General features: G+C 41.7%; 2 protein-coding genes across 2 annotated transcripts; one reads left to right on the top strand and one right to left on the bottom strand.

The window, feature by feature from the left end:
- Positions 1 to 1,060: 1,060 nt before the first annotated feature.
- Positions 1,061 to 7,149, bottom strand: LOC127426663 (4-hydroxyphenylpyruvate dioxygenase-like protein). The gene is made up of 5 exons (XM_051673617.1): positions 6,515 to 7,149; positions 6,258 to 6,424; positions 2,504 to 2,655; positions 1,804 to 1,925; positions 1,061 to 1,660 (listed from the first exon to the last, which is right to left on the bottom strand). The coding sequence occupies exons 1-5, from the start codon at positions 7,147 to 7,149 to the stop codon at positions 1,465 to 1,467; spliced, it is 1,272 nt and encodes a 423-aa protein (XP_051529577.1). The 3' UTR covers positions 1,061 to 1,464.
- A 573-nt stretch (positions 7,150 to 7,722) lies between these two features.
- Positions 7,723 to 25,608, top strand: zranb1a (zinc finger, RAN-binding domain containing 1a). The gene is made up of 10 exons (XM_051673599.1): positions 7,723 to 7,936; positions 8,743 to 9,709; positions 14,941 to 15,128; positions 15,214 to 15,367; positions 15,788 to 15,859; positions 15,968 to 16,166; positions 17,591 to 17,711; positions 18,091 to 18,220; positions 18,301 to 18,530; positions 24,787 to 25,608. Exons 2-10 carry the CDS (start codon positions 8,917 to 8,919, stop codon positions 25,003 to 25,005), a joined length of 2,106 nt encoding a protein of 701 aa, XP_051529559.1. The 5' UTR covers positions 7,723 to 7,936; positions 8,743 to 8,916; the 3' UTR covers positions 25,006 to 25,608.
- The last annotated feature ends 1,186 nt before the right edge of the window (positions 25,609 to 26,794 follow it).

Here is a 26,794-nt window from a genome sequence, read left to right on the forward strand (position 1 = left end):
TGTAAGTCCATACATTGCAAGTGAATGGTGACCAGAACTTTAAAGCTCCAAAAAGCACATAAATGCAGCATAAAAGTAATCCATAAAACTCCAGTGGTTTAATCCATGTCTTCAGAAGTGATATGATAGGTGTGGGTGAGAAACAGATCAATATTTAAATCCTTTTTTACTATAAATCTCCACTTTCACATTTATCCACCTACTGGGTCTGGTCAAAGATGGGTGGAGATTTACAGTAAAAAAAGAACTTAAATATTGATCTGTTTCTCACCCACACCTATCATATCACTTCTGAAGACATGGATTAAACCACTGGAGTTTTATGGATTACTTGTATGCTGCATTTATATGCTTTTTGGAGCTTCAAAGCTCTGGTCACCATTCACTTGCATTGTATGGACCTACAGAGCTGAAATATTCTTATAAAAATCTTCATTTGTGTTCTGCAGAAGAAAGAAAGTCAGTGAATTATAGCTTGGACACAAGCACAGTTCCTGTCAATGACAGCGGTCAGATTATGTCATCGAACTCCAGGTCGTTTTCAACATTCTCACATGAAAGCAGATTGATTTTGGAACATATTATCTCTGTTATCTGCTAAATCACACCAGTCACATTTACTCTGTTTCAACAGCAACAAGATCTGATTCCATGCATTCCCATTCTCACACACACACGTCAAACTACACACTGTTCTAAAAGCACAGGATGTGTTAAAATACTGATATAAGACACTGAACTGCCTGACTTCACCTTGACAAAAGTGGTCAGTCTGAGCTGGTAACCATGTATACACACACACACACACACACACACACACACAGGAGGTAGGGAATATATCAGCATGGCTGTAGAAGAGTATGAGACAGTATATGTTCATGAACATGATGAATACATTCTGAATGACTGCACTGCTGCTGACTCTCATTAAAGTTGAGATAGCTCATGTTCTACAGAACAATCATGAGCTATCTATCAAACCGTATATCTCAGCTAGTATTGTTAGTTTGATTGGACAGGTTTATAACATGTAAATAAGACTCTTAATTCTTGTTGTCTTGATAGTTTTATTGAGTAAGCTCTACCTTTAACTAAAAATATCCAACATCTAATACTCATGACAAAGATCTGAACAGGCAAACCAGATGGTAAAATACAACAACATGCTGAATGAAGGGGGAATACTGTAACCAACTGTTGTTCTTGGAAAATTCCACACCCGAGTTTCAGTGTGATGTGGAAAAGGACAGGACTCGTATCACCATCTACAGGCGCACATGTAAACTGCTACACGATAGGGTTAGTGCACTCAGTATTCTTCCCCTCTTCCAAAAAGCTTCACACATGAAGAAATGAATAGAAAAAAAAATGCCCACATCCACACTAATACGTTAGTGTAAGCTACGTCTCTCATCCACACTGATCCACTGAAAACAGAGACTTTCTCAAGCGGTCGTTCAGCAGTCAGTTTTGTCCGGTCTGCTGGTTTCTGTGGTCCGTCTTAATACGTTCCTGTTCTTCATTCATGTAAGCCTGCACGGTTCTCCAGAGCGCACGGATGTTCCCCTCGCCAAAGCCTCTGGCTCCTCTCCGCTCGATCAGCTCCAGGAAGAACGAGTCCTCTGCAAAAATGGGTTTGGTGAAGACCTGCAGGAGATACCTGTGAACACATGACCAACAAAAGATAGATTAGTATGATCAGACTGTAAACCAGGCAGAAACATGATCATGACACATAAGCATTTGTACTGTCTGTCCACGGTAAGCAGACTGTTGTTTGTGACATGAAAGTGATGTTCGGACCTTTGGCTGTCCGTGATCTGGCTGTCTGTGTCCATGCGGACATCCGTATCCAGGAGAATTCCATACTGACTCAGTGTGTGAGGATCATGACCCGCCTCTACGATCTCCTGCAGTTTACCCACCTGCACACACACACACACACACACACACACGTCAGATCATCATGGCAATATAAGTGTTACAAGCCATTTCAACATTTAATCATACGCAGAATATGAATTATAGATAACATTTCTATGATAGTAAGTTGCTGATGAGTGAAACTGGAATTTCAACTAGTATGAAATTAATTTTAGTTATGTGTAATTGTGTTTTGAATAGGAGTGAATGACACTGTGATCACTGTGAAATTCTACTAGTGCAAATGCTGTTACATATATCAAAAATTTCAATTTTTCTGGTTGAAATTCCATTTTTAATATTAAGAATGTGTATTTCTTAATATCAAGAATGCATGTTTTTACTAGTGCAAACCTAATTATTAAAAATGAGCATTTTCACTAGTAGCAATTCCATTCCTGATATCAAGAATTAGCATGTTAACTAATGAAATTTAAAATGTTGATATCCACCATTTATATATTTAGCAGCAGATGAACAAATAACACAACTTTACATGAATAAAGCTTTCTTCAGAGTCCTGTACCCCACTCCTACAACCCCTTGCCTCCTCAACCGATTGCTCAGAAATAGAGATTACCTCAGTGTAGTATGCAGGAGGGGGTGAGAAGAACTGGACTCCAGCGCGGGTCAGAGTTCGAGCCGTGGACACGATGTCTTCAGTGTACAGTCCGATGTGCTGGATCCCTGCGCCTCTGTGCTGCTCCAGAAATGTGTCCACCTGATTCCTGCCTGAAATAAAACCACTATTATACAACAGATTGTTCTGGTCCTGGATGCTGATTGGTCAATACAGAGTTCCAGTCATGCTACGATACACAATATAGTCACAGCTATGATGTTAAAAAAAACACCTGGTTACTAGGGATGGGCAGCTCGATCCTAAAGTATCAATACTTCCGATACTGATGTTGTATCAAAAATATCGATCCTCACACAAAAATATCGATTCTAACGTTTTTGTTTTTTTTTAAACTAGGGATATTATTGATTGGTTACCATGAACATACAGTTGTGATCAAAAGTTTGCATACCCTGGCAGAAATTGTGAAATTTTGGCATTGATTTTGAAAATATGACTGATCATGCAAAAAACTGTCTTTTATTTAAGGATAGTGATCATATGAAGCCATTTATTATCACATAGTTGTTTGGCTCCTTTTTAAATCATAATGATAACAGAAATCACCCAAATGGCCCTGATCAAAAGTTTACATACCCTTGAATGTTTGGCCTTGTTACAGACACACAAGGTGACACACACAGGTTTAAATGGCAATTAAAGGTTAATTTCCCACACCTGTGGCTTTTTAAATTGCAATTAGTGTCTGTGTATCAATAGTCAATGAGTTTGTTAGCTCTCACATGGATGCACTGAGCAGGCTAGATACTGAGCCATGGGGAGCAGAAAAGAACTGTCAAAAGACCTGCGTAACAAAGTAATGGAACTTAATAAAGATGGAAAAGGATATAAAAAGATATCCAAAGCCTTGAAAATGCCAGTCAGTACTGTTCAATCACTTATTAAGAAGTGGAAAATTCAGGGATCTCTTGATACCAAGCCAAGGTCAGGTAGACCAAGAAAGATTTCAGCCACAACTGCCAGAAGAATTGATCAGGATACAAAGAAAAACCCACAGGTAACCTCAGGAGAAATACAGGCTGCTCTGGAAAAAGACGGTGTGGTTGTTTCAAGGAGCACGATACGACGATACTTGAACAAAAATGAGCTGCATGGTCGAGTTAACAGAAAGAAGCCTTTACTGCGCCAATTACACAAAAAAGCCCGGTTACAATATGCCCAACAACACCTTGACACGCCTCACAGCTTCTGGCACACTGTAATTTGGAGTGACGAGACCAAAATAGAGCTTTATGTTCACAACCATAAGCGCTATGTTTGGAGAGGGGTCAACAAGGCCTATAGTGAAAAGAATACCATCCCCACTGTGAAGCATGGTGGTGGCTCACTGATGTTTTGGGGAGTGTGAGATCTAAAGGCACGGGGAATCTTGTGAAAATTGATGGCAAGATGAATGCAGCATGTTATCAGAAAATACTGGCAGACAATTTGCATTCTTCTGCACGAAAGCTGCGCATGGGACGCTCTTGGACTTTCCAGCACGACAATGACCCTAAGCACAAGGCCAAGTTGACCCTCCAGTGGTTACAGCAGAAAAAGGTGAAGGTTCTGGAGTGGCCATCACAGTCTCCTGACCTTAATATCATCGAGCCACTCTGGGGAGATCTCAAATGTGTGGTTCATGCAAGACGACCAAAGACTTTGCATGACCTGGAGGCATTTTGCCAAGATGAATGGGCAGCTATACCACCTGCAAGAATTTGGGGCCTCATAGACAACTATTACAAAAGACTGCACGCTGTCATTGAGGCTAAAGGGGGCAATACACAGTATTAAGAACTAAGGGTATGCAGACTTTTGAACAGGGGTCATTTCATTTTGTTGCCATGTTTTGTTTTATGATTGTGCCATTCTGTTATAACCTACAGTTGAATATGAATCCCATAAGAAATAAAAGAAATGTGTTTTGCCTGCTCACTCATGTTTTCTTTAAAAATGGCACATATATTACCAATTCTCCAAAGGTATGCACACGAGCACAACTGTATATCATAAGCTTCAAAGTTATATAAAAAGAATTGGGCTATATTAGCAAATACTTGTGCAGGATGGGGACTATTTCTTCTTTCGCTCATCTTAACGTACATACATGCTTAAAGACACAAGCAGACAAGCGCTTGCGCCGTCACAACGCTCGTTCAAAGGACAGTGATCAGTGCTATGCTGAGGTAATGAGAGAAAAACACAGAAACTAAATTAAATAAAAACATATCTAAAGGTGACATTTATTATAATGTGTTTGTGTGATGTTTTACAAGTTTATTTAAATGTAATTGTTGTTAATAAATAATAATAATAATAAACTAAAATTAACCATGGTTTCACTTAAGTAATATTGTAGTAACCATGGCTGTAGTAACCATGTTTTTTGGCAGAAATCATGGTTTTACTACAGTAATATTTTAGTAAAACCATGGTTAATTTTTGTAAGGGTAAACAAAGTAGAAGTCTAATCATTTTTTTTTAAGGGTCATCAATGTAAAAAAAAAAATGACTTGAATTATGACAAAAATAATAATTTAAATTACCCATTTTATCCCAAGAAATTGCAAAAAAAATCTATTTCATAGAGGTATCGACGATATTGGACTTGGTATTACTGGTATCGGATCGAAAAGATAATAAGTGGTATCGCCCATCCCTACTGGTTACCAGCTACTGGGTCATTCTGTCAACTCAACCAGAGGTCCCCGTCTCAAAATGTAGTTTTTGATCATTTTTACTGGTGAAAGAAATACATAAATGATTATTAAAACCAAAATATTAAATCCCAAATTTGACTATTTACGGAGTCAACAAAATAACCTTATAAAAGGTGTCAGCATCATGATTTTATTTTTACACACAGATTGGTAGATCTATTATTAAACTCAGTTGATTTCAGCAGCTCTTGTTGCATTATATGCCAATGGCGTGAGTCCAAAATGGGAAGAAAAAAACTTTTGTTGTTGTTTTTCCAAAGTTGGAGTCCCTATAACTCCAGAAATATTAAAGATATATTAAAATCCTTTTAAGTTCTAGTTCACAACAAACTTTCCTTTTTGTATCTTCATTTTTAAGGCCCTAAATGGTTCAATCCCAGAGATATGGGGCTCTCAATGTGGCTCCATGTGTAAATTAGTGTCAAATGGATGCGTGTCAAAATAGTATTTTACACATGGAGCCGTATTGAGAGCCCCATATTTCTGGGAGTGAACCATGTAGGGCCTTAAATATTAAGATACAAAAAGAAAAGTTTATTGTGAACCAGAATCTAAAAGTATTTTAAGATATCTTTAACACTTCCGGAGTTATAGGCACTCCAACTTTGGAAAAACAACAAAAAAAGTGTTTTTTTCCCCATTTTTGGACTCACGCCATTGGCGTATAATGCAACAAGAGGTGCTGAAATCAACTGAGTTTAGTAAAAGATCTACCAATCTGTGTGTAAAAATAAAATCATGATGCTGACTCCTCTATAAAGTTATTTTGTTGACCTGTAGTTTTGCTCCATTTTGAACCCCATAGATTACTCAGTAAATATTCATCCATTTTGGCTTGCATCGTCATTTATGTTTATCTTTCTTCAGAAAAAGTTTTAACAAAATAACAAATTACAGCTGGGGAAGTTTCTGAAATTTGGTAGCTTTGACATGGAATAACTAAATTCCGCTCTAATCTGAGAGCACAATGCCATGAAACACGCCTGTACCTTGCTCAGGAAGAGATTCTGCGATCACAAACTTGCAGTCTGACTCTGTTGTATCTGTGAAGGGCAGTTTGATTCCAGACTCACTACATTTCCAGTATTTCATTGCAGTCAGTCGCAGCCCGATACCTTCATGTTTCAAAACGTATCCCTCCTCCACATCCTCATTCCTGCACACAGAGAGAGAGACATTCATGTGTTTGACATTACATGATCAAACTATTCCAAACAGATGATTGTATGATGAGACCGTATGATACCTGTTAATGAGGAACCTCTGGAAGCCAAAGTTCTTCTCATACCAGCGTGTGATGTGTGGAGTGCTTCTCCTGGGACAGGCGTATGTGATGTGATCGAAATGAGTGATTGGACACTGAGAGTCATCTGCAGTCTGTGTGTCCGTCCCGACCTGATGGAAACCAGGCAGAAAGACGCCCTGGTACTGAGATCTGTCTATGAGAGTATGGCACACATTACCCACTATAGACCTGATGATGGAGAAGCGGACCAGCCCTCTGTCATCACGAGCTTCAGTGGGCGGCAGGATGAACTCACAGCCCTGATCCCGCAGATCCCTGGACGAGCGCTCCACATCCTGCACTTCAAAGCACACATTACACACAGTGTCCACTGGATAGTGCGCATGGGCTTCATACAGATGCTCTCTGGCTGTGACACGTGACTGATGACCGTTCACCCTCTGCTGCGCTTCGTTTGCTCTCTCGTTCAGCACGAACACGGCGGATCCGCGGCGGAACGCGAGCTGCTTCGCCCGGTCCGTCAGTCTGGCCGCAAACACATTAAACTGGAACCGGGACACGAGCTCATGAGCGACTTTATCCACGTTTGAAACGTGCAGTGAAATGTGGTGCAGCCGGTTCAAGTAAGCTGCCATGTTGGGCCGACGTCACGCAGGGGGCGTGTCGTGTTGCCATGACAATTGTATTCCTATTTAGATGGGAAAATCTGCAAATGTATCAAGAACAAAAATTCCCTATCTGTCTATCTGTCTGTCTGTCTATCTATCTGTCTGTCAATCTATCTGTCTGTCTATCTATCTGTTTGTCTATCTGTCTGTCATCTATCTGTCTGTCTGTTTGTCTATCTGTTTGTCTGTCTGTCTATCTGTCTGTCTATCTATCTGTCTGTTTGTCTATCTGTTTGTCTGTCTGTTTGTCTATTTGTTTGTCTGTCTGTCTGTCTGTCTATCTGTCTGTCATCTATCTGTCTGTCTGTCTGTCTATCTATCTTTGACATGATTGCTTTACATACAATACTGACAAAGAATCAGAACACAAAAACAATCACAAACAAAGTAAGGTGCAGTAATCGTAATACAAAATAATACTACTAATAACAACACAATACAATTAATCACTCTCACTTTAGGGCGGGATTTTGACGATCACATGATCTGGAACTGTCCAATCAGCAGCGGCGCGTTTGGTCACGTGTACGTGACTGTGCGTGAGACGCTGGTCGTCTTTATTTTGTCAGCGCCGCCATTAAATCCGCATCTAAATCAACGATCAGCGCTTAGAAACAACATTTAACGATTCATAATATCATTCATCGGTTTAAACATCACCCCGAGATCAAAACACACGATGAGGATCGAAAAACAGCATTAAAGAGTTACTGTTGTGACTGAAGACTTTAATGAAGGGCCCGCGCGGACTGTAGTGAGTGTTTACATATTTGAATAATAATGTGATTAATTATATATGACACTCATCTCACAAACTATTAACGTTAAAACACTGACAGTGTTAAAATAATTATTGACACCTCACTGACAATATTAATGTTAGTATTAATAGAACACTTACAATATAATAAGTTCTGGAAGTATTCACGCTAGTATTGATACAGCACTGATAGTAATAATGTAATTATCGATACTTCACTGACAGTAATAATGACAGTATAAATGTTAGTATTTATTCATATAGTACTGATAATATTAGTGCTAGTATTAATACAGCACTAATAGTATTAATGTAATTGTTGACAGTACTGACAGTATTAATGTTAGTATTTATTCTTATAGTACTGATAATATTAGTGCTAGTATTAATACAGCACTAATAGTATTAATGTAATCATCGATACTTCACTGACAGTAATAATGACAGTATTCATGTTAGTATTTATTCATATAGTTCTGATAATTTTAGTGCTAGTATTAATACAGCACTAATAGTATTAATATAATTATCGATACTTCACTGACAGTAATAATGACAATATTCATGTTAGTATTTATTCATATAGTACTGATAATATTAGTGCTAGTATTGATACTCACAGCACTGATAGTACTAATGTAATTATCGATACTTCACTGACAGTAATAATAGTAGTACTGATACATCTGTGACAGTATAAAAGTTATTAATACAGGCCTGACAGTAATAATATTAGTATAAATGTTAGTTTTTTTTATTGTTCTCTATTTTTGACACATCTTTTCATTCTGTGTTTGCAGATTGATGTCTCCCTGTCTGTATGTGTGAGATTGATGTGAGTGTGTTCTGTTGAATGTGAGAGTGTGTGTGTGTGTGTGTGTGTGTGTGTGTGTGTGTGTGTGTGTGTGAGAGAGAGAGAGAGATCTGTAGAGAGTGTGTGTGTCTGTGTGTGTGTGTGTGTGTGCTTCTCCACCATGACAGAGCAGTGTATAAAGTGGTCATGCGAGTACTGCACATATGAAAACTGGCCGTCAGCTATTAAATGCACCATGTGTCGGACTCAGAGGCCCAGCGGAACCATCATCACAGAGGAGCTGTTCCCGAGCAGCACCGACCCACGCTCCGGACACCAGTGGGGACCTGTGCACACCGAGGGGGGGGAGAGCAGTCTTCTCATCTGTCCTGATTCCAGCGCCCGACCTCGTATCCGCCCCGCAGAGTTGTCCGAGCCCAGCGGTAAATGGTCCTGTCTGATGTGCACTTACCTGAACTGGCCGCATGCAATCCGCTGCACTCAGTGTTGCAGTCTCCGGCAGCGTGTGTGCAGCCCCATGGAAACCCCACAGACGTCAGGGACCGGCGGGCGACCCGTAACCACACCACCCGTGGACCCCTGTGAGGAATACAACGACCGGAACAGACTTAACACCCGGGCTCAATGCTGGACCTGCTCAGCCTGCACGTACGAGAACTGGCCCAAATCCCCGCACTGCGTCGTGTGTGACCACCCCAGACCCAACGACGCTATCCAGTTGACTGAGCACGAGGAGCCCTCATATGTGGTCAACGAGCAGCAGCGCAGGCACGTGCGGAGCGTGTGCAGCGGGGGGCAGCGGCGATCACCCATGGCCTCTAAACGTGAGTCTGAGGTGCAGATCGAGCTCGCCACAGGCGGTAAAGAAGAGATACAGATGGACTTCAAGAAACTCAAACAGATCAGGAACCGCATGAGGAAAATGGACTGGCTGTTTCTGAACGCCTGCGCAGGTAATTGTCTCTGTACACTGCTCTCGTTAGGTGACATGAAAGTTTCGTATTCACAATCAGCATGAAGTCTGGTCCACTTTGCTGTTTATTTGGGCCAAGAATCATCTGACTGATAAGTAAAGTTGTTTTGTTTTTACGCGTCATTTAGGGATGGGTTTATCTGAAATCTATGATCTCATGATAGTTAGGGCTGGGTGAAATATCGATTTTCCAATTAATCGCGAACGTTATTTGCATGATAAGATCTCAATTATCAAAATCCCAAGATTGATCTATTACTCTAAGTGGCAGCCCTCTTCAATGTGAGTAAATCACTCGGATATGAGACCAAATTTCACTATATGCGACTAAAGATATCAGTGATTCTCCACTAGCTGTAAAATGTTGAGATCAGCAGTGATTGGCTACGTTTACATGCACCCTCATAATGCGATTAAGGCAATACTATGATTAAACTGTAGCTCATGTAAACAGAATACTGCGAATATGCAAATAATCAGAGTAATGATAATCACAGTAAGATATGTGGAGTACTCCTATTTTAAACGCTTTATACAGGCATGTAAACGCTTTAATCGCATTTCTTCCACTCTGACCAAAGTGCGCCAGTGCTGCAGACGGATGATGTTACATTCAAGCACAGGTTCAAAAACATCATGAAACAGAAGAAGCTGCATTAACAGGCTTTTCCCCGCCTCTCTAGGGCTGGGGAGGGGGACGAGGGGAGGGAAAAACAAAAAACAAAAAAAGAGGAGAGGGAAAAGGCAAAGCGGAGCGAGAGAGTGAGAGGAGAGAGAGGAAATACCTGGTTCCCCAGCGCCCAGATACTCTGTCGTCCGGCCGTCAGCCACTCCCCAACCTCTGGCGGACGACAGCTCACTCCTCCCCGGTGGACGGTAGTGGGTCCTCCGGCCCCGGGCAGACAGTCACGCTCCACCCCCCCTCTTTTCTTTTTTTCTCTATTCTTTATCTATGGGGGGGGGGAAATGGCAGTGTGCCTCAGATCCTCGGCGGCCGGCAGTGACATCTCTGTTCCCGGGCGGACGGCCGCGGCTGCTCCTGGGTTAGCTGGTAGTGGCGAGAACTCCACGAAAGCGAATCCCTCCCCCTTCCTGGCTTTTGGCACCAAAGTTACAAGGTTCAATGGAAAGGAGACGGGGGGAACCGGACGAAGCATCAAAGTAATGTTTAATGAGACACTAAGACATAAAGATAAAGCACAAACACAAACGCATACAGGGCAGCTGCCTGTAGCTCTCTCTCTCGAACTGCCGCATCTCGCCGCACTTATCCCTCTCCTCCACTGATTAGCCTGACTGGGGGCCGGGCAAGCGTAGTCACGGCCCGGCCCCGCCCTCCTCCTCGTCACAAGCATGTAAACGGGATTTGCCCGAATCATGTAAACTTCTTAATCTGATTATTTCTTATACTCGGATTATTGCAATAATCAGAGTGTTGGTGAACATGTAAACGTCTGTTGAGAATAAAAGTTGTTCTGTGTAGTGTGTGTCCAAAGACGACACCCACACAATCCATTTGTAACTGAATAATGTCTCTTTTAATATCCTTTCTGTTCTTTACAGTCAGTTATTGATTTAAAACTTAAAGAGTTTAAGTGTGCTTAAAGAGAGAGTACCGTTTTAACACTTGTTCCACATGTTGATGTAAATACTTGTAAATAGATACAAATTATGTGTGGAAAAAATAAATATGTAACAAAATACATACTTGCAATATAATAAATGCAAATCCAAGATTTCAATTTCATATATATTGATTCAATACATGGAATTTGTAAATTTGTAAAAAGCTAAAATGTGCCTAAAATGATGAAACTGATAAATTGATAAAATTTGTAAAATTAATATTTTCAAAATGTACCAAGTGAGAAGGTCCTCTGTATAATCAACAGCATTAGCTGAGAGAGGATTTCTTTCATATGAAAGCAAAATAAATTGAAATATACCCAAATTAATCAGAATTGAATCGAAAGCTTGTGAATCGGAATTAAATTGAATTAGGAAATCTGTATCAATACCCTGCCCTAATCATAATAGAATTAGAATCAGAATGAGCTTTATTGCCAAGTATTCTTACACATACAAGGAATTTGTCTTGGTGACAGAAGCTTCCAGTTCACAAACAATACAACAACAAGACAGAGATAATACTAAAAATAGAACAAAAATAAAATGCAAATCGAAAATGTAAGTATATATAGAAATACACAGTAAGACAAAAATATATATATATATATATATATGTACAATGTACAAATACAAATCTGTTATATACAGATAGTGCAAGGGAATGTAATGGCAGAAGAGGTATGGTATGTTGAATAAATATAAATAGATTAAGCTGTGTATTGCACATTAGTTATTGCTCAGTAGGGCAGTTTTAACTGTTCATGAGATGGATAACCTGAGGGGAAAAAACTGTTCTTGTGCCTGACGGTTCTGCTGCTCAGAGCTCTGACGCGTCGGCCAGAAGGCAACAGTTCAAAGAGGTAGTGGGCAGGTTGAGTGGGGTCCAGAGTGATTTTTCCAGCCTTTTTCCTCACTCTGGAAGTGTATAGTTATTGAAGGGGGGGCAGGGGGGAAACCAATAATCCTCTCAGCAGTCCGAACTGTCCTTTGTAGTCTTCTGATGTCCGATTTTGTAGCTGAACCAAACCAGACAGTTATTGAAGTGCAGAGGACAGACTCAATGACTGTTGAGTAGAACTGGATTAGCAGGTTGAATTTCCTCAACTGGTGAAGGAAGTACAACCTCTGCTGGGCCTTTTTCAATATGGAGTCAGTGTGGGTCTCCCACTTCAGGTCCTCTGAGATGGTAGTGCCCAGGAACCTGAATGACTCCACTGCTGCCACAGTGCTGTTCAGAATGGTGAGGGGGGTCAGTGTTGGGGTGTTCCTCCTAAAGTCCACAATCATCTCCACCGTTTTAAGCGTGTTCAGCTCAAGGTTGTTTTGACTGCACCAGACAGCCAGCTGTTCAACCTCCCTTCTGTATGCAGACTCATCGTTATCTCGGATGGGGCCGATGACAGTGGTGTCATCTGCAAACTTCAGGAGCTTGACAGAGGGGTCCTTGGTGATGCAGTCATTTGTGTATAGGGAGAGGAGTAGTGGGGAGAGCACACATCCCTGGGGGGCACCAGTGCTGATCGTACATGTGCTGGAAGTGAGTTTCCCTTGTCTCACTAACTGCTGCCTATCTGTCAGAAAGCTGGTAATCCACTGACAGATAGATGTGGGAACAGAGAGTTGGTGTAATTTAGTCTGGGGAATAGCTGGGATGATGGTGTTGAAAGCTGAACTGAAGTCCACAAAAAGGATCCTTGCATATGTCCCTGGTCTGTCCAGATATTGCAGGATATGATGCAATCCCATGTTGACTGCATCATCCACAGACCTGTTTGCTCGATAAGCAAACTGCAGGGGATTCAGAAAGGGTTCATTGATGTCATTCAGGTGGGCCAACACCAGTCTCTCAAATGATTTCATGACCACAGACGTCAGGGCGACAGGTCAGTAGTCGTTACGTTCTTTGATCTTGGGTTTCTTTGGGACAGGAATGATTGTGGAGTGTTTGAAGCAGCAGGGAACTTCACACTGATCTAATGATCTGTTGAAGATCTGTGTGAAGATGGGGGCCAGCTGGTCAGCACTGGATTTTATACAAGTGGGTGAAACACCGTCTGGGCCCTGTGCTTTCCTTATCTTTTGTTTCCGGAAGACCCGGCACACTGAACACTGAAGAAATGATGTGTAGAATTTGTGATCAGAAGTCAGAAAAAGTGCAGATTGTTTCACAGATAAAGTGTAATATAAGCTCTGTTCATGAATATTGAATATAATCTACTTGCTACTAAAGCCCAAAGTATACTTCGATTTTGATGCGAATGCTCAGCGTCTGCATACAGCTGAACGTGACCCTGTCAAAGTATACTCCATTTGACGGTGCACGCATACACAGGCGTTTGGCACATGCACGCTACGACTGCTACTGGACACCTGACTATTTCTCTTCAGGAGTTTAGACCCATAAAGATGTCTTTATATTCTTTCAGACTCGAGTTATACAGGTATCTCCAGACCTCCTCGTCAATTGTTGTTGTTTTTACCATCATCTCCTGTTATTTAGCAGCGATTACATCTTCTAGCGCTTCTTCATGACAACAACAGCTCAAATGTGAGTTTTGACACCTTGTGGACCCACTAATTAATGCAAATAATTCCAGGCACATACACATTCTGCACGTTCAAAGATACACGGATAGAAATGTTGGGCTGTGTGCGTTCAGTGCTCGAGCACTCTGCTGATGACGAGATTTGCATCACGCATCTTGTGCCGAAGTATACTTTGGGCTTAAGTGCCTCAAACAAAACTTGAGTTTCTCTGATGTCTTGAACTTTCACAAACGTTCTGTGTGAGATCACTGACAGAACTAACCACTGGGTTACAGCAGATAGCAGCTTTGCATTGTAAAGTCTTTATTTCCCTGCAGTGATGTCATATGTGGAGATTAACAGTGGAACTCTCTCAACTGACCTTTGACATTCACACTGTACAGCCATATTTCTGTCTCTGAATTTTCTTTTTAGAGTCTGTTGTATCACAGGAGGTCACTGCACTGCACTGACACTTGTGACTTTTTCATTGATTTCCATTTTTTTCATAACCACATCATTGACACTCATCAGAAAGTGTGTAGTTTGTACTGTAGACTGCACTGACACTGATCTTATCACGTGGCTTGTTGAGCGCGTTGCCATGGAGACGTAGCGCGTGTGGAGGCTGCACGCCATCCACCACGACAACTACGCACAACTCACCACGCGCCCCACCGAGAACGAACCACATTATAGTGATCACGAGGAGGTTACCCCATGTGACTCTGCCCTCCCTAGCAACCGGGCTAATTTGGGTGCTTAGGAGACCTGGCTGGAGTCACTCAGCACGCCCTGGGATTTGAACTAGCGAACTCCAGTGGTGATAGCCAGCGTCTTTTACCACTGAGCTACCCAGGCCCCCTCCGCAAGCAATTTCAAAAAAATGTGAATATATATATATATTCTGTGTAAAAATTAATTTTATCTCTAACTTTGGTTTGTTCCAATCATTAACCGTAACTACCATAATTACAACAGTAATAGTGATGATTGACTTAACAAACACCACTAATCATGACAAGATGATCATAAATCATGTGTGTGTGTGTGTAGGTGTAGTTGAAGGTGACCTGTCTGCGGTGGAGGCCTATAAGTCATCAGGTGGGGACATCGCCCGTCAGCTGACTCCTGATGAGGTGCGTCTGCTCAATCGACCCTCAGCGTTTGACAGCGGCTTCACACTCGTTCATCTCTCCATCCGCTTTCAGAGACAGGACATGCTGGCCATTCTCCTCACAGAGGTATCTGATTGGTTGATGCACGAGTAAATGAGTGTGTAAATGAGTTTGTCCTGCAGCACTGATGATGATGTGTTTGTGGTTGCAGGTGTCGCAGCGCGCTGTCAAATGCATCCCAGCGATGGTTTGTCCTGAACTGACGGAGCAGATCCGCAGAGAGATCAGCGCATCTCTGCACCAGCGCAAGGGAGATTTCAACTGCTACTTCCTCACAGATTTGGTCACATTCACACTGCCGGCTGGTGAGTGCGCACGCACACACACACACACATTCTCACACACACACACACACACACACACACACAATGTGACCAGTCCCATTTACAAACAAATGACTCTTATAAACGATTCTTATCCTATTCACTCACCGCTGCACTCGTGTATAAGGTGAAGTGACAATAAAAGTGATTTGATTTCTGACTGAATCGCTCTCAAACTCACTTATCGGTTTGAATCGGTTTAACTACTGACTCACATACTGAGCAGCGAATCATTTCCAGTCATATCTGATTCAAAATGAGCCGAGAGCCGTTAGTGTGATGGTTTGAGCGACTTGCATCAGTCTAAATACTGAATGGTTGTTGTTTTGACAACTTGTTTAACTGAATGAATGATGTCATTATTATTCATGCAACTTCAGCTTGTTGTTTTATGTGTGACAGACATTGAAGATCTTCCTCCAGCCGTTCAGGAGAAGCTCTTTGATGAAGTGCTCGATCGAGACGTCCAGAAAGGTGAGACTGTTTCACCACATTTCAGGAGTGTTTTCCTGCGTAATGAATGTGCTCTGTTGAGGGGTGTGTTCTGTGTATTGTTGCTCATGTATATATGTGTTTGTTCAGAGCTGGAGGAGGAGTCTGCAGTGATCAATTGGTCTCTGGAGTTGGGCACTCGCCTCGACAGTCGTCTGTACGCTTTGTGGAACAGAACTGCTGGAGACTGTCTGCTTGACTCTGTTCTACAGGCCACATGGGGCATTTATGATAAAGACTCTGTACTGAGAAAAACTCTACATGACAGTTTACACGACTGCTCACACTGGTGAGAGCATACAAACACACACCGTACTAATTTGAAACTAGTTTTGAAGCCTCAAGCTACTAACAAAACATCGCTAACTACACTGAAGCTGTCCCATAGAGCCAGAGTTTTAAATAGCATTCCGGAAATTAAAATCCCTTTCATTTTCTCCATTGGAGAATTGATTCTTAACGATAACTTATAAACCTTTAGGGTGCTTCCACACTTGGTTAGATTGCTTGGACCAAATCCGAGTTCATTTCCTCCCCCTGCCCCCCGCTGGTCTCTGTTCACATCATATTTTTTGGGTCCGAACTGTGGTCTGATTACATCATCAATGCGAGAACAAGCATCAGCAGTTTACCACTGTAACTCGGTAACAACTCAAGAAGATGTCAGCTTCGCTGTGTTATTAATTATCTCTAGATTACCCACCAAAACTTTACATGCACAAAACGACAATTATGTTTGTCTGCCACGGATGCAGAAATGCATTACACCATAATAATTGCAATCGGGAGCCTGCAAAGATGCAAATTGTACATCATCAATAGCGGTTCACTTCCGTGATTTGGTACGATTGCGTTCATATCAGCAGCAAACCTTACTGGAACCCCAGACCACCTTTCCAAGCGGAAAACAGCATTCACTTCATCCAAACAAACTGAACTTTGACATCATTCGAACCCGGGTGCACACCAAAAGTGCTAGTATGAAAGCCCCTTTAAAGACAGACCTACCGTGAGCTCTAAGGTTGTTAATCGATGGTATATGCTTCTGTTGAATCCATCAGTCTTCATTATTTTAACTTCATTTAAAACAAAAATGTTAGTGGAATTCCTGGTGAAGAACTACACTACCCATGATCCTGAAGAGAAAGATCCACCAATCAGAGAGTCTCGACCAACAAAGTGCGCCAGAAGAGCTCTGCAGCGACCGTCCTCTCCCATGATGCACTGTGAATGAGGCAATCAATTTGCTCTCCATAAACTCTCAATCTACTTATTTATACATATCTGAAAATTCTGCAATAAACTTGAAATGTGTCATTTTCTACCCTTATAATCAACAGTCATCGTTTTTAATTGAATTACACCATTCGTAGTGCTTCATGGGATTGTAGTTCATTCCCTCATTAAACACGTTAAGTACACAGTCTTGTATCTTTTGTCTTTTTGTCTAATTTTCAAATACTTTTTTGCTTCAAATCAAAGTTTATAATGTTGTGATTCACCTCGCTGCTGGTTGGTTTGGCTCATGGTGCACACAACTCTTTTATGAAGGATTTTATGAAAATTAATGGGAAAAATACTTCATGACACATTCACATTCATCATGACAAAAACTGTGAAATAGTGTTTTGTAGTTTCTTCACACACATACTGTTTTTACCCTGTAATTATATATATATATATATATATATATATGTGTGTTTGTGTGAACAGGTTCTACAATCGCTGGAAGGAGTGGGAATCGTGGTATTCGCAGAGTTTTGGGCTTCATTTCTCTCTGCGAGAAGAACAGTGGCAGGAGGACTGGACCTTTATCCTCAACCTCGCCAGTCAGGTACACACACAGGAAGTACTTGTGGACTCGAGTCACACGTGTAGATGTGTAGATTGACACTTTCACACAGACATTTTCTGTTTTGAGGTCAGCAGATCAGCTCCATAAAAATATTGTGATGCACTGTGAGATCAAAGCCAAAAGATTAAAGGCCAAAGTATACTTCAGTTTTCCGCATGACGCAAATTTTGTCATCAGCACAGCATGCATACAGTCCACGTCTGTGCGTGTAGTCAGTTCAAATGAGTACCACAAAGCAGTCGTAGCTTGCAGTTACTCGTTTACATGTCTGTGTTTTGGTTAAGAAATAAAGACATCAAGTGTTCAGTTATTATAATTGATCGTTATTAATTGATGGCTGTTGTCTCTCTGTCTGTAGCCTGGGGCGAGTTTAGAACAGACTCATATATTTGTTCTGGCTCATATCCTGCGGCGACCCATCATCGTTTACGGTGTGAAGTATTACAAGAGCTTCCGTGGAGAGACTTTAGGCTACACTCGATTTCAAGGTGAGAAAATCAGTGTCATTTCATCTTCATGTGTGAACTTGCAGTGTGTGTCAGTGATACAGCTGTGTGTGTGTGTCCAGGTGTTTACCTGCCGTTGCTATGGGAACAGAGCTTTTGCTGGAAAAGTCCAATCGCCCTCGGTTACACCAGAGGCCACTTTTCTGCTCTGGTTGGCATGGAAACCAAAGGCTATGATAATCGTGGCGCAGGCGCCAACTTCAACACTGATGATGATGTCACCGTGACCTTCCTCCCGCTGGTGGACAGTGAGAGGAAACTTTTGCAGATCCACTTCCTGTCAGCACAAGAGGTAAACACACACAAGCTTGATTTCTGAAATTTCTCGATATCTGACCACGATTCATAACATAAGTCAACATGAAGTGTCATTTGCAACCCATTTTATGTTCATAATGTGACGTAGTTCCAATAGAAACAGGAAAATGTACATGAGACTTGATTTTATCAATGGGAAATTGTTTGGATTGTGAAAACAGGCCATTATATGTCAGCAGCCATATCACCCTGTAGATCAAGACTGGTTGCCCACTGAAGCTAAGCAGGGCTGAGCCTGGTCAGTACCTGGATGGGAGACCTCCTGGGGAAACTAAGGTTGCTGCTGGAAGAGGTGTTAGAGAGGCCAGCAAGGGGTGCTCACCCTGCGGTCTTTGTGGGTCCTAATACCCCAGTATAGTGACGGAGACACTATACTGTAAAAAGGCACCGTCCTTCGGATGAGACGTAAAACCGAGGTCCTGACTCTATGGTCATTAAAAATATCTTGACACTTCTCGAAAAGAGTAGCCAAATTACCCCCATTAGCCCTTATCAATCATGGCTTCTTAATAATCCCCATCCATTAATTGGCTCAGTAATTCTACTCCTCTCCACCAATAGCTGGTGTGTGGTGAGTGTACTGGCACACTATGGCTGCTGTTGCACACTGGTGGTGGTGGTTGAGGAGAGTCCCCTGTTCACTGTGTAAAGTGCTTTGAGTGTAGTGTCAGAAAAGTACTATATAAATGTAACGTTCATTCATTACATAGTTGAACGGAGCCAGACGTGTGTGTTAGCTTGTTAACACAATGCTTAAATAGCTTTTTTCCCATTGGTTAATATGATCTTATAGCCTGCGTGGCCTAGCGGAATGTGAGCTACACATAAAGTTGACGGCCATAAATGTATTGCAGTCACGAGCGCCACAGATCACAATCTCACTTCACCATCATTCACAGATTCACAAAATACTGTTGATGAAAAATAAAATGCAGTACGAAAAGGTAAAACGTGCCCCTGAAAATCAATTCCAGGGGGCAAAAAGTGACGCTCGTTAAAAAAAGGGGGAATGCAGATACACACTCATATGCAATTAAACAACTGTTTGTTTAACAACAGTAAACAATGGAGGACAGCTGTCACACAGTTTTTTTTTTTTATTGTAGTCATAATTTTTGTCTTTTGATGAAAATGTCCTTTTTAACTTAGTCAAGATTTCAACATGTCATGTTCATTAATTTATTCGACATAACATTTTAGTTGACGATAATGTGCAAAATCTCAAAAATATGTATTAAACTGTAACAGACTGTGGTGATGTGGCTGAGCGAAGTCAGTGGAGAGTGAGGCTTGGAGAGGAAGAACGGTAAGGATTGACACCTGTAGGAAATGATCTCTAACAGCTGTTCTGTGTTATAGTGAGAGCTGGAGAGGGATAAAAAGGGAGTCCAGACCGCCGGAGGGGAGAGAGAGTGATGCACGCAGCAGTGTGGATGTGTGTTATGCTGAAAAGCAAAGCTTTATGTTAACATTGAAAAGTATGAGAAAAACAAACTCACGTTCGATTGTTTACCCGGCTCCCGCTTCCTCCTTCGTAAAGAGAACTAGCGATTTATCACAGTGGTGCCGAAACCCGGGATGAGGAGCAAGAAAATGCCATCATGGAGTCCTCACCGTTGGCCGAAATGTTCAAGACCCTCACCAGCATCCACCAAGCCCAACAGCAGTCTCTGCTTGAGCTGCGTATGGAACAGGAGCAGCGGTTCCAGGCTCAAGCGGAGGACCAGTATTACAGAGCTTGGTACACCAGGAGGGGTCTTCAGCCGCGACCCCAGACCCACTCATGACCGTGCCACACGTCACCCTGACCAAGATGGGACAACCCGGAGGCTTTTATCGAGCTCTTCGAGTGGATGGCCGAAGCCTGGAAGTGGCTGAGCACCCAGTGGGCGGTCCGCCTACTGCTGCTGTTGTACGGGAAAGCCCAACTCACAGCCCAACAACTTCCTGTGGCCAACCTCCTGGTGTACAAAGATCTGAAGAAAGCCATCCTGCAACGGGCCGGCCAAAGCCCAGTGCAACAACGCCAACACTTCCGCTCGCTGACGCACAGTGAGCTTGGCTGCCCATTCACATTCGCATGACAGCTCCGTGACACCTGCCGGAGGTGGCTGCTGGTTGAAGATCACGACACTGAGGAGATACTCGATTTGGTGGTACTGGAGCAGTTCATCACCTGGCTACCGAAAAGGACAGCGGAGTGTGTCCAGTGCCACCAACCGGTGTCACTGGGTGGGGAGGTCCAGCTGGCTGAGGACCGTATGGCAGCGTATTCGTGGGCTGGCGAGCCCTTTTCTTCTCTCTCTCTCTCTCCCTCTCTTCCCTCCCCTTCTCCTCATCCTGTTCCCCAGAAACGGGGAATTCCTACCCCAAACCTGGTTCCCCGGTCCCGTGAGCCGTTCATCCTGCCAGTTTCCCCGAACCCTCTCCGATCTCCCCCACAGGCTGTAAATCTGTTGCTGCGGGTGTGGGGGCGTGAAGTCTGGGCCGGTCTGCTGGAGTGGCACACAGACATCGCTTTGTATTGGTTCTGGTGGACTATGCAACACAATATCCGAAAGCAGTGCCTCTGCACAACATTTCAGCATGAAGTGAAAATAATCTCCCAAGTGGGGATTCCGAATTCCTGTATAATAGGGGTACTTGGCTACGGGAATTTACACTGGGAGATAAAGTCCTTGTATTTCTCCCTATATTAAGCTCTAAATTACTTGCCAAGTGGCAAGGACCCTTTGAGGTCACACAGCGAGTCTGAAAAATCGATTATGAGGTGAAATTAATGGATGGAGGTGGAGCACATCATATTTACCACCTCAACCTCCTAAAACCTTGGAGAGAGGTGGTCCCTGTGACTTTGGAGACGGTGGTTCCGGAGAGGGAGGAGCTCGGACCGGAGGTGAACTTAAGTCACCGATCGAGTCGCCCTGGTCACTTGTGGAGACCACCTCTCACCATCCCAAATCACAGAGGTTGCAAGGAGAATTCGCTGACGTGTTCTCGCCTCTTCCCATTTGTATGAATCTCATTGAGCGCCATATCGAAATGACCCAAGGGGTAGTGGTATGTAGTCTTCCCTACCGATTACCCGAGCACAAAAAAAAGTGGGGAGAATTAAAGGCCATGCTGGATATGGGGGTAATAGAAGAATCCCACAGTGACTGGACCAGCCCAGGGTCATGGGCAGGTGCAGCCCCAAATGTATAAGACTGCAGCAATTGCAGCCTGCCAGAGACCTTAGACCAAAAAGGAGGTGAGACAGTTCCTGGGGCTGGCTGGCTACTATCACAGGTTTGAGCCCGCTGACTGATCTGACCAAAAAGGGGCACCAGATCTGGAGTCGTGTCAGCAGGTGTTCACATGGGTGAAAGCTGCACTTTGCGACGGGCCATTATTGCACTCTCCTGACTTCTGTCTCCCTTTAATCTTGCAGACGGGCGCATCGGACAAGGGGTTGGGAGCGGTACTGTCCCAGAAGGTGGAGGGGGAGGAGCACCCCATGCTGTACATTAGTCGCAAATTCTCACTGAGGGAGACCAAGTACAGCACGATAGAGGAGTGTTTGGCCATCAAGTGGGCGGTCCTCACCCTCTGGTACTATCTGTTGGGGCATTCTTTCACTCTCTGTTCAGACTACGCTCCGCTATAGTGGCTCCATTGCATAAAGGATACCAACGCATGGATCTCCCATTGGTATCTGGCTCTCCAACCTTTTAAGTTCGAGGTGGTCCACAGGCCGGGGGTGCAGATGGCTGTGGTGGATTTCCTCTCTAGAAATGGGGGGGGGAGAAGTAAGTCACAAGCAGGATGGCTCCCCGGCGGTAATGGGGGTATGTGGTGATGTGGGCCTGGCCGGTAAGGATTGACACCTGTGGGAAATGATCTCTAACAGCTGTTCTGTGTTACAGTGAGAGCTGGAGAGGGATAAAAAGGGAGTCCAGACCGCCGGAGGGGAGAGAGAGAGATGCACGCATCAGTGTGGATGTGCGTGTTGTGTTATGCTGAAAAGCAAAGCTTTATGTTAACATTGAAAAGTATGAGAAAAACAAACTCACGTTCGATTGTTTACCCGGCTCCCACTTCCTTGAGATCTTGAGATTTATCACACAGACCAAACTTTAATCATAGAGTCAAGTATTTTAAAAAATTTACAAACTATTAACAGTTATTTAAACGTGTCAAACTTATGAATGATTAATACATTTAATGTTACATTAACCTCCTGAGACCCGAGTGTGACTGCTGTGTGCTTTTTCCAATTCACATTTTGATTTGTAACTAGTAGCGCCTAATAAACAAGCAAGCATATTTTTGTTTTTTTCTAGAGCAAATAGTTTGTTTCCAGGAGATGTTATAGACATTACAGCTGATTTTCTATAAAGCTCAATTAATAATTCTAATTAAAAGTAATGTCCAGCATCATCCAATCACTGCCAACCATGTTTACATAAAATTACACATTATAAAATTCTGAATCTGAACTTATTTTCATTGTCCCATGTCTGTCAAACATGTTGAGTGGTCTAACTCCATATAAAGCCTCTGAAAGCAACATTTTTCAGCTTTTGCATGAATACATTTATTCTCAATGTGATAATGCACAGTTAATATATAGGAATGCATTTACTAATGTTAATGAATACAACTGTATTGTACAGTGATAAAATATAACAAAATGTATATAGAAATATAGTGAAATGATCCACAGATGTGTTAATGTTGAAAGTTATTCAAAATAACTAACATGTTTTCTCAAGTATTGAGGGAATAAGGTCCCATTTTCCACATCTGTGGACTTCATTTATCAGCGTTTATCAGTGCGTTGACACGTGAAAAATGAATGGATTCAAATGAAACTAGAGACTCTACTCTTTACAACCAAACAGGTTTCAATCAAAAAACTTTGAGTGGTCTTACCAGAGGCACGTTTGTTGGCGCAGCGCCCATAGAAGCGCTTCACGGAAATCAACGTCGTGCTGTTGTGTCATGTGATGCGGCATAAGTTTAACCCTTAAATGACAATGTACAGTCTTGTGAGCAGTATTCAGTCGGTTTTAATTCATTTAAATTATGCATTGCATATAGCGAAGCTAAAATGCAACGTCCACACGTGTGGACACGGGGTTGCACAAGGTTAAACAGATGAGAAAAGTGAGCTCCTAAAATACTGAAGTATGAGCTACTTTTAGAAGTGACTCTGTTCTGAACTCACATTTAGACTAGGGATGCACCAATATGAACAAATTATTGGCTGATACCGATATTTTGTCACTTATTTTGTCATAAGAGCACTGTTTTGCTCAGGAATTATATTTTTTAAATATACAAGAGGTTCAAAAGATTTCATTACTCTAAAAATAAATAATTTCTAGTGAACATATATTGGATCTGTAGAACACAAGGTTTTAAAGAGGGCCACAATGAACAATATAAAGATAAAACATATATGAAAACTAACTAAATATCATAGCATGATGTTTGTACATTTTGATTGTGCCGTTCAAAACAACAGAAATCTCATTTTCCATGCAAGTATATGTACTGTATACTGTACAAATTCGTATTATGCATATGTTGGGCAATTCCAAGGAAATCTCAACCACATTATGGAAAAATAAGTGTTAACCAAAGGAACAAAACGGCCTTTTAAATTCTGTATTATAGTGGTATAATGGATACTGCCATCCAGACCGCTAGAGAGCGCCGCTTGCTTACTCAATACTGACTGAATTGCTGAAAAGAGTCAATTTTTAAGCTTTCAATGTTTAGTAATCACGCATATTGTGATTTCAATTTTATCTCAATGAATCATGTAGCCTTAATGGATATCATACCAATGTCTCAATGTTTTACCTAATCATTTATAGGGAAGTGTTGCTTTGACAACTGTCATGTAACGACGGCTTTTCCTCATTAATGTGAGAACGAGAATGATTAAACATTAAATATTACATGTTCTTAAGAGTGCCAACCCTTCTACATTCTGTGGCTATTATTATTTCTGGATTACGCATTTGAATTCACAGTTTCAGCTTTTTACAAAGTGTGGTGATGAATTTTAAATGAATCATCGGTTTTTCATATCAGCATTTTCATGCTTAAAACCGATTTGCTGATGGTTTTAAATATCAGCGGCCGATACATCGGTGCATCAGTTTAGGATTTTGTGCAATTTACACATTCTGACTAGAGTTAATATATGTTTTGTGTTAATATAACTGTGTGTGTTGCAGATGGGCAGCGAGGAGCAGCAGCAGTGTTTGCTCAGGCACTGGTGCGATTGTGTCGTGACTGACGGCGGGATGTTGGCGGCGTTACAGAAGAGCAGCAGACGCAGACATCACCCGCTTGTTACCCAGATGCTGGAGAAATGGCTGGACGGATACAGACAGATGATTCCGTGCCCTGCGCTCTCTGACGGCGAGGAGGACGAAGATGATGAAGACGAGTGATACTGGTCACACAGCAATGAGAGAACGGCCTGAAACCATTTCAACAGTTTTACAGATGTCCGATGACACAAACCCCCTAAAACGATTGTGTTTTATTTGTTTTTGACATCCTCTCCAGCAGAACTGAACATTTCTTTCCATTAATATAGACGTGCTGCATGAGGCTTTTTCAGTGTGGAATTAAATAAACAGCTTGTTAAATAAGCACTTACACAAAGCACATATTCAGATGTCTAGAGAGAGTTTCTCTTCGCTGCCGTTAAACAGTAAAACTGATCACAGGACTGTTGGAATAAAAGTCTTTATGATTTCATTCACACTAAACATATGAAGACGTGTGTTTCTCACTAGTGTTATTCAACAGATGTTCATTTGTCCTTATGTTTGTTCCTCTTATGGCTGCCCTTGAGTGATGTGTGTGTGTGTTAATTTGATTGTATTTATGTAGGAGAGGCTTTACTCTCAGTGAATACTGATGCTCATCAGAAACACACGTGACATCAGTATGAGTTTACTGACATGTTAAACCTGTGATCTAGTACCTCATCTGTGACGTCACAGAGCGAATCACGCAGCTTTAACATTAAACACGTCAGCTCTCTGCTCATTGTGTCATTTTTATATTCCAGTGCATTTGAAAAGAAAATTCAGACTCCATGAACAAATTGCTCCACAGATTTCAATAATTAACCCTCAGTGTCAAGATCCTTACAGTAATGGGTCACCTCATTATGTGTTCCCAAAATACATATTGACATGATATATAATCAGGAACTATCACTGAATCTGAAGGAACACATTGGTTTACCCATCATACGTTAAATGTCACTTTAGAGTTGTAATGTTTTTTTTTTACTTGACTGTTTAATTTTTCATTACGTAAAATTACTATGTGATCTCAACAGAAACACTTTGTGTAGAAAGAACCTATTTGAATTGGGTAAACAACTAAATTAGACATGTCCATGTAACTCAAATAAGTCTCATTTCTTTATGTACTAACTAGTGAAAGTGAATGTTAGAATTGTGTTGCTTTAGTTCATTTTAATTGTTAATTGAACAAGCAGCAAAAATAAAAGAGTGTATGGTGCTTGTTCTAATTGTGCAGCTTGACAACTCCAATTTACATTTACTTTCATTATACGGAAAATAGCAGCTGGAATATTCTTCACAAATTCACCTTTTGTGTTCTCTAGAAGAAAAAGTCTAGCAGGTTTGAAATGATGAAAATATTTACCAGCCAGTCATATTTCTTTCATTGCATTTCACAAATGGATTTGATAGACATGAGAGACAAATAATCAATACTGTGAACTTAAAGAATCATCTTTGTTATTACACTGGTCAATTCAAATCATTTTAACGCTTCTTACAATACACGCCGTTTCAAAGCAACTTTACAGAAAGTCATGTCTTAATACAGTGCATCCGGAAAGTATTCACAGCGCTTCACTTTTTCCACATTTTGTTATGTTACAGCCTTATTCCAAAATGGATTAAATTCATTATTTTCCTCAAAATTCTACAAACAATACCCCATAATGACAACGTGAAAGTAGTTTGTTTGAAATCTTTGCAAATTTATACAAAAAAAATAAAATTAAAAAAAAATCACATGTACATAAGTATTCACAGCCTTTGCCATGACACTCAAAATTGAGCTCAGGTGCATCCTGTTTCCACTGATCATCCTTGAGATATTTCTACAACTTGATTGGAGTCCACCTGTGGTAAATTCAGTTGATTGGACATGATTTGGAAAGGCACACACCTGTCTATATAAGGTCCC

The sequence above is a fragment of the Myxocyprinus asiaticus genome, chromosome 36, assembly GCF_019703515.2.
Source record: "Myxocyprinus asiaticus isolate MX2 ecotype Aquarium Trade chromosome 36, UBuf_Myxa_2, whole genome shotgun sequence".
NCBI classification, from domain to species: domain Eukaryota; kingdom Metazoa; phylum Chordata; class Actinopteri; order Cypriniformes; family Catostomidae; genus Myxocyprinus; species Myxocyprinus asiaticus.

Bases quoted from the DNA above. Each gene is read 5' to 3' on its own strand.
- LOC127426663 (XM_051673617.1), bottom strand. From the start codon at position 7,149: ATGGCAGCTTACTTGAACCGGCTGCACCACATTTCACTGCACGTTTCA. The intron at 6,425-6,514 runs GTATCATACGGT...CTCTGTGTGCAG, and splicing joins CAGAGGTTCCTCATTAACAG to GAATGAGGATGTGGAGGAGG. The intron at 2,656-6,257 runs GTACAGGCGTGT...GTTTTATTTCAG, and splicing joins AGAATCTCTTCCTGAGCAAG to GCAGGAATCAGGTGGACACA.
- zranb1a (XM_051673599.1), top strand. From the start codon at position 8,917: ATGACAGAGCAGTGTATAAAGTGGTCATGCGAGTACTGCACATATGAA. The intron at 17,712-18,090 runs GTACACACACAG...CTCTGTCTGTAG, and splicing joins TCCTCAACCTCGCCAGTCAG to CCTGGGGCGAGTTTAGAACA. The intron at 18,531-24,786 runs GTAAACACACAC...TGTGTGTTGCAG, and splicing joins ACTTCCTGTCAGCACAAGAG to ATGGGCAGCGAGGAGCAGCA.